At 44.7% G+C, this 8,723-nt stretch overlaps 1 protein-coding gene across 1 annotated transcript; it reads left to right on the forward strand.

Moving 5' to 3' along the window:
- Positions 1-242: 242 nt before the first annotated feature.
- On the forward strand, positions 243-2,810 carry LOC121984891 (cytokinin dehydrogenase 5-like). The gene is made up of 4 exons (XM_042538057.1): positions 243-886; positions 974-1,101; positions 1,189-1,715; positions 2,226-2,810. Exons 1-4 carry the CDS (start codon positions 298-300, stop codon positions 2,563-2,565), a joined length of 1,584 nt encoding a protein of 527 aa, XP_042393991.1. The 5' UTR covers positions 243-297; the 3' UTR covers positions 2,566-2,810.
- The last annotated feature ends 5,913 nt before the right edge of the window (positions 2,811-8,723 follow it).

Here is an 8,723-nt window from a genome sequence, read left to right on the forward strand (position 1 = left end):
ATTATTCCATAATAACTATTATCATTTTAATAATTTTGACATTTTAAAGGATATGTTTTTAAAGAAGGTAAAGTACGAGGGGTTGAATTGGAATAGTTGGCTAATATTAAAATACTTACGCGGCGTATAATTACGGTGGATCTCCAAACCGCGATCTTGTATTACGTTAGCAATATAAACTCCACGCACCCCAAGATTTTGTTCCCCCACCACCACATAAATTTTCCACGCCTTCCTATAAATACCCCCCCCGCCCTCTTCCTCGCCACCGCCACCCTCCGCCACCGCGAACGAGGCATGGCGATTGAGAGACACGCCCTGCTTCTGCTCCTCATATGCCGCCTGCTCGCCACCGTCGGCCTCACCGTGGCACCGGCGGAGCCGCTCCTCCAGCTCTTCGACAGCGACGTCGTCCGCCTCGACCCCCCGGCGCTGGCGGCCGCCTCCTCCGACTTCGGGGCCCTCTTCACCGCCGCGCCGACGGCCGTAGCGCGGCCGCGCTCCGCCGAGGACGTCGCGGGCCTCATCCGCTCGGCCCACGCGGCGGGGTCGTTCCCGGTCTCCGCCCGCGGCTGCGGCCACTCCACCCACGGCCAGGCCCTCGCGCCGGCCGGCCTCGTCGTCGAGATGGCCCGCGGCCGCCTCCCCGGCCCCAGGCCGACTCCGGTCTACGCCGGTGGACAGCACTACGTGGACGTCTGGGGCGGCGACTCGTGGGCCGACGTGCTGAGTTGGACGCTAGGCCACGGCGGACTCGCGCCGAAGTCGTGGACGGACTACCTCCACCTGTCGGTCGGCGGCACCCTCTCCAACGCCGGCGTCAGCGGACAGGCCTTCCACCATGGGCCCCAAATCAGCAACGTCCTCCAGCTGGACGTCGTCACAGGTCAATAAATTCAACGACAAAAATTAAAAATAATAATAATTATCAAATTCAAATTTTAAAAATTAAAATTCTGAACCTTAATTTTAGGGGAGGGAGAAGTGGTGACGTGCTCGAATGAGGAAAACTCCGAGCTGTTCAACGCCGTGCTCGGTGGGCTGGGCCAATTCGGGATCATCACAAGGGCACGCATCGCGCTGGAGCGGGCTCCACAGAGGGTAATAATCATCGTGATTAACTTTAATTACCTGTTGATCACCGATAATTAGGAACTAATGAATTATTTGTCGACTAATTATTACCAGGCGAGGTGGATTCGGGTGCTGTACTCCGACTTCGCGGCCTTCACGCGAGATCAGGAGCGGCTCATAGCGCTGAACGGCGAGAGATTCGACTACGTGGAGGGGCTGGTGATCGTCGACGAGGGCCTAATCAACAACTGGAGGTCGTCCTTTTTCTCGCCCAAGAATCCGGTCAAGGTCGGCTCCGTCGCCGGAGAACAACGCGTGCTCTACTGCTTGGAGATGGCGAAATACTACCACGAAGAAGACGGCGGCGAGGTTGACGGGGCGGTGGAGAGGCTTCTGCGGCGGCTGAGGTATATTCCGTCGACGGAATTCACGACGGACCTCACGTACGTGGAGTTCCTGGGCCGGGTTCACCGGGCCGAGGAGAGGCTGCGGGGTAAGGGGCTGTGGGAGGTGCCGCACCCATGGCTCAACCTCTTCGTGCCGGCGTCGCAGATCGCCGACTTCGACGCCGGCGTCTTCCGGGGGATCCTCGGCAACAACACTGGCGGCCCCGTCCTCATCTACCCCATGAACAAGAACAAGTATGAACACCCGCATGCAGCATCCAATATTTTTTTAAATAGAAAATAAATAAATAAATAAACAAAAGGGCACGAGTTTAACCCCTTAATTAAACAATACATAAAATTAAAACCACTTTAAATATGCAAAAGATAACCTAAGAGATTTTTTAGGTCCACCACTTTCACCTCTAATTTAAAATTCTACACGTACATGAGAATGTTTTCTTCAGAAGCAACAAATTAGTCAGCCAATAATTTTTGCATCTTTTTGAGGATTATAGATAATGCATTTTATTTTATTGATATAACATTTCCCACACAAACCTTTAAATAAAGCAGCTTTCCATCTATCTCCAATTCCAATTTGGGTGGTGCTTTCAACAAACAAATTAAAACCTGAAAGAGATTGATAATGAACTGATTTAAACATCTAATAACACACACAAACTTGGAATTCAATCAGGATGCTAATTGTTTTATACTTGATTAGCGAAGAGTATTAACATGATCAAGGTCTTTGATTTGCAGGTGGGATGAGAGGAGCTCTGCGGTGATGCCTGAGGAGGATGTGTTCTACTTGGTTGCCTTTCTCCGATCGGCCTTACCGAACTCTGACGACCCAACCCAGAGCTTAGAACACCTAAAACAGCAGAACCGGGAGATACTAGAATTTTGCCACCGTGCCCACATCAAGATCAAGCAGTACCTTCCTCACTACAAGACTCAGGGAGAGTGGGTCGACCATTTTGGTCCTAAATGGAACCGGTTCGTGGCGCGCAAGGCTGAATTCGACCCGAAGCACATCTTGGGCTCAGGCCATGGGATCTTCCACCCCTCCTCATCTCCCTCCTCCCTGTTCCATTCATGAGAAGGACCACCCAAAAGGAAGCATCAGCTGCTAATTGCTATTCCATACCTGCAAATTGATAGCACAGGGCAAGTTAGGCCAACCTAGGAGTGTCCTAATCCTACCTAATGATTCATATATTTTTTTGTATGGTCGCGTCGATATGTACATATTACATAACAATAGCTTAGGCATTGGATAGTTTGTATTTCCATGATATGTCAGTCTTGGTAACCAATGAGACAGAGCTGGGGCCATGATGATGACATACACTGTGTGGATGGTTTCTGAGATGCGGACAATAAGAACTATCAAGAAGATGTGTCCATGGACACATTACTGCACAGGAACTGGATCGAACTTTATGTCTGTTGTTCTCTAATCTCCATTGAATCAATTTGTTCAAGTTTGTCTCTTTGAAATGGAGTGAGAGGGAAACTCTGATTGATCAGTGAAGTAACAGCAAGGACCACATGCAGTTTGTTCCAAACATAAAACTTTCATTTGTATGCATGTAGACCTAACAATCTACTATCATAATAAAAAATACAATAAATGCTAAAAGTAATGATCTGGTTTTGGTAACCTAAACCAAAAGTGAGCATCAACATGATCTTTAATATTTTCTTTGATAGGCTACTAAATCTGTGAAAGAAGAATATATGAACAGAATCCATTCATAACATATGGTTCAACCAAATAGCTATATGATCCTGAAAATTCCAAGATTTGGGAAAGTTTTGCACCAACAACTTGATTCAGGAAAATAATGCACACTTATTGAACACATTCCTACCTACCAAAGGATCTGAAGTAGTTTCTGCTACTCATTTTTAACAACTATTTATAGGAAGAGGTGTTTTTCTTATAAAGGTTTAGGTAGGATATTCATTTTTCTGCAGTTCAACCAAGTATCAATTTAAGCAACATAATCAAGATTAATGAAGCTTTGGTGGAGAAGCCTCAACAAACACATGCGAAAGGGCGAGGGCAATACAATGTGAATTAGCCTAAACCTACTCAATGGAGAACAATCGAGCAAAAGGTATGGTCAAATCTAAACAACCTCATGCCTGAATTAATCTCTCCATCATACCTAGACTTCTCTTTAAAAAATTATAAAGAAAACATCACCTTTAACAATCTCCAAACATCAACTCCTCTCTATGAGTTTAAGAACTCGTAGCAACTTCTAGGCTTTTGAAACTCCCAGAATGAAAAATCAGTCATCACATTTTGTTCTAGTTTAACATTGAAGGAAAAAAAAAAATAATCCAAAAGTACTCTTATTTTAGCATAGACAACATTGAAGAGTAGTTGCTCCTACATTGATGCACAATATTCATGTTATTAAAAGCACACAAGCTCCTGCTAGCAAGGTAAACCATAAACTTCATTTTATCTAATACAATTTTTCTTTATCTTGCTTCATCCTAATTCGACCCGTAGTTCGACAAAAACTAGCATATATTTCATTTTGTGCGTGCGAACCAGGATTTATGGATGAGCCATTGGAGACTTAACGTTAGTTTGAGCTAGTCGATACAAACACTCAGGCCTTGGCACATCTTAACACAAGACTAACCTTGTTAGGTCATCCATGACCAAACCAAGCACAATGTGGATGCAAACACCCATTGCTCAATCACACGACCATAAAAGAATTTCAACCAAATTCCACTAAAATGAATATTTCAAAGATTAAACAAAGCAGATAAACTACAGATTGGTGATATTGCTTCAATTATAGGCGATCAAGTATCTATAACAACAAAAATCATCGTTTCTGTCTACTAGCTAATCAGATTCTTTTACGCCAACAACTTAGAAACTATTCTAATAATTAAGCAATCAAATCATTATAATTCCACTATATTTAATTTTTTTATATCACATCTTACAACCCAATTAATCATGAAATAAACAATTCGATTTGATATTTGGTCACCAAATAAACTCAACAATCACGGTGGCTCGTCCATGTATTTGTACAGGACTTTGATCCTGTCGAAATCTGAGAAGACGGAACTATCGGAATACTTATCCGGAATACTAACCACATCTTCATGACCTGGATGGTGAGTTGTCTTCTATGTTGACCAAGTCGTCAAAAATCCTCTGGTCAGTAGTACCGGTAGCCCGTGACCGGGTTACCCCGGTTCCCGATACCCTGATGCTCGAGGCAGGTTTCACGAATGTATAAGCGGTCGAATAATAGTAGAACAACAAAATAAATACATATGAGTATAGTGACGTACCCTGGCCACGGGGGATGCCCTCGGATGGATCGGTGAGCTGGTCGCAATGCTGATCAAATCGTCACGGTCCTGAAGGGTAGATGAATGTGGGTCAGCTGAGGAGCCGAATCTAGGAGCGACGACATAAATCCGGTGCAGCATTGATTCAAAAGGTGACATGTCAGCCGAAATATGACGATGACTCCTAATCCGGAATACCGCAGTGGCTCGCAGGCCGAGACACGGCACGCAGACCGGATAATACCAATAACTCATAATCATAATAGCGATACGAAATACAGTGGCTCGGTGGTCGGAACACAACACACAGTGCAAAACGCGGGTCACAAAGGTAGAGTGCACTAGCAGTAGCTCGAAGGTCGGATTAGCGATGACTTGAGAGTCGACGCATCGCCTGATAGGAGTGCTAACAGCGACGACGGCGCTGTGCCTCCGACGAAGGTCGTGGGTCTACTGGTGTCTATCACTGGAGGTGGCATCGGAGGGCGGCAGTGGCCACTAGAGGTGGCGACAGTGGCCGCTGGAAGCGGCGGCAGAGGTCGCTGGATACGGCAGAGCCGTCAGGGAGGAAGAGGATTGCGGACCTCTGATCTGGCCGGTGTTGGAGACAACAAAAGATGTCGTCGGTGTCGGAGACGGTGAAGGGGGCGTCGGCCTCGGAGAAGAGGGGAGGTGGCGGCTGGAGGTTGCTGCTGACGAGAGAAAAGGGAGAGCATGGGTAGCACCGGAGGGCGGGCTGCGTCTGCATGAGGAAGGCGGTGCCTAGTCCGTTCGGTGGCGGCGACGTGAGGAGGAGGGGAGTGGCAGCCGTGTGTGTGTTGTGGCGAAGGCGACGCCGACGCATGAGATGGCTTCGGTGTGCATGAAACAGTGCCGTGAGGGCAAGGGGTTGCCGACATCGGACTTGGCTGGCGTCGGAGGCAACGAAGACGCCCAAGTCCGTGCATCATCCTCTTGGTGGCGGAAAACACTCCCCCCTTTTGCTCGATCAACAGTGCCCTCTTTCATACAAAAACCCTCAAAAGGTGAAATGACTAAAATGCCCCCACTCCTTCTCCTTATTTCCCCTATGCCCTTATGCTACATTCGCATCATAAGCCTCCCCCTCAACTCTAGTCGAAGGAGGCACGAGTCCGACTGACTAGATAGGCTATCGTAAAAGCTGAATCGCTCTCGATAACAGAATCAAATTGCTGAACCCCTCGTATAATGCCACGCAAGCGGTCGCTATAGTAATGGTGTCTCACGAGTGATGGTAGCGATGTCGAGCGAACTACGAAAAATAGTACTGCGTCGAGAACGAGACAAATGTCGAGCGAGTGGTCGGGCGACAAGCGGGATGTCGAGAGGGCGATCGAAAAAGTGTCAACCAGGGTAGTCGGAAGAATGTCGATCAGGCGAAGAGACGTTGGGCAAGCGAGGCAGAGCATGCGATCGCGAAGATGCTAACCAAGGGATCAGGAGAATACTGACCAGGCCACCAAAAAATATCGATCGGATGGCCATAAAATGTAATCGGCCGACCCGAAAATGTTAACCAGGTGACCGTAAAATGCTGACCGGGCGAACAAACGAGCGATGCCGAACGGGCGACCAAGCAAGTGTCTACCAATCTATCGTAAAATGCTGACCAGACCATCTAGAGAATGTCGAGCGTTCGACCAAGTATCTCAAGTGTGTGGTCGAACGAAAAATTGAACGATATCGGTCGAACGACTACCAGAGTGGCGAGCGATACAAGCGTGTGGCTAAGCGGACGATCGGGCGAAGGATCAGGCGGCTACCAAAGTGCCGACCGAGCGACTGAGAGAATATCGGCCCGTTGATCGTAAAATGCTGGCCCGACCATCGAGTAGCACCGAGCGTGATGATGCTGAGTGGGAGAGGATCGCGAGAGATCGAAAAGCACGACGTCAGTGTCCCGAGTGGGTGCGAGGCTTATGCGATCGAAGGGCATGGAACCCGCAGGATACCCTGGTCTGAGATCAGTGAAGATATTTTAGTCCTAGACCAGTGGCGATATTAGACCCGACCCGGGTTGGGTCTGGCCCGGACCCGGTCCAGGCCCGTAACTGGGTCGAACCAGAACCGACCCAGCAAGGTTCTAATTCAGTTGCTGTAAAATCGGCGATTCAGCCCGCCGGTTCAGCCACAATTTTTTTTTTTGTAACGGCTTGAACCGCCGGTTAATCGGCGGTTTATAGCCGTTGGAACCGCCGGTTAACCAATGGTTCATAGCCGTTGGGAGGGGGTGGGGTTTGGGTATTTTTTTCAACGGTTAGGATCATTTGATCGTTTTTTGATCAATGACTATGATTTAGTGTCCATTACTATTAAAACTCTATAAATAGAGAGCTCATTTCATTATTTTCACACACATCTTCTCTACTCTTACTCTTAATCTCAATTTCATATTCTTTACACGCTTTCGTTTCCAATTTTCAATTACAATGGAAGGAGGTCGCGGAGGTGCATCATCTCGAGCTCGGAAGGGAAAGCAAATAATGAATCCGTGGGAGGAGGACCCCCAACATTCAATCCACCGATGATGAGATCGAGTATCTTCTGAATCCGACACCCGAAACATAAGGAAGTACCGATGCAATTACTTCTAAGGTTCAGGAACTTCCTCCTCTAAAGTCTTCTATTTTCACTAAACATTTTGAGAAAGCCACTCTTCTGTCGGGAGAAATGCGTGAAAAATGTAAGACTACAATGCTTCCTACAAATTCCAAGCCGACGGTGGCTATGGGTCATTGAAGTGACATGTAGAAACGAAGCACCCGACGGAATATAGGATCGACCGTTCTCAAACACAATTATCAAGACTTTCTTCAACTAGCGATAGTGCCGATTCCGGTTTATTTTTATATTCGGATAATAAATTAAGAGAATCATTAGTTAAATTTGTTTCCGTAGAACATCTTTCTTTTAGTTTTGGATCTAAATGCATATTGGAAGATTTTTGTAAAAAATCTCTTAATCAATGTGCTAAACGTGTTCCTAGGACTACACTTACTCGTACAATTAAAAAATTAGTAAAACAAGGAAAAAAGAATTTAATTGATAAATTTAGTAAATTAGATAATAAAGTTTCTTTATGTTCCGATATTTGGAGTGATCATTGGCAAATACATTCGTATATGAGTGTGACTTGCCATTGGATCGATAACTCTTGGAACTTCCAAAAAAGATTGTTAGCTTATAGAGTTTTTGATGAATCACATAATGCTCATAACATCGCATAATTATTATGTTTAATTTTAGAAGAATATGGCTTAACTCATAAAATATTTTCAATATCATTAGATAATGCTAGTTCCAATACCGCTTGTATAGATGATCTAAAATTTGTTTGTCAACCTATTATTGGCGGTTTATTTTTTCATATTCGTTGTGTATGTCATGTTTTAAATTTATGTGTTCAAGATGGTTTAAAAATTTTAGAAAGTTATATTAAACTAATTAGAATTGTAATTTCTTATTTATAGTTTCATCCATCTATAATGAAACAATGGGGTAGGTTTTGTAAAATTAATGGAATGAGACCTAAAAAATTTTCACGTGATGTTTCAACATACCAATTATTACAAGATTCATTTTAATATAAAGAATTATTATGTTCATTTTTTGCACAAAATACTAATACTAATATATATTTATTTTCACAACAATGGAATATTTGTAGTAATATTTGTGAAATTTTAAAAGTATTTAATGATGCAATCGAATAACTTTCCGGTGTTTATTACCCCACTGCTCAATTAGTTTTAGAAAATTTTTCTAATATAGTATTAGTTTTAAATGAACATATTAATAATGAATCTTTATCTCCTTGCATTTTAGCTATGAAAACTAAATGGGGAAAATATTTTTATTTAATTCCTGAAATTTATTTAATTGCATTCACTTTAGATCCTA

Source organism: Zingiber officinale, chromosome 5B (assembly GCF_018446385.1).
Source record: "Zingiber officinale cultivar Zhangliang chromosome 5B, Zo_v1.1, whole genome shotgun sequence".
NCBI classification, from domain to species: Eukaryota; Viridiplantae; Streptophyta; class Magnoliopsida; order Zingiberales; family Zingiberaceae; genus Zingiber; species Zingiber officinale.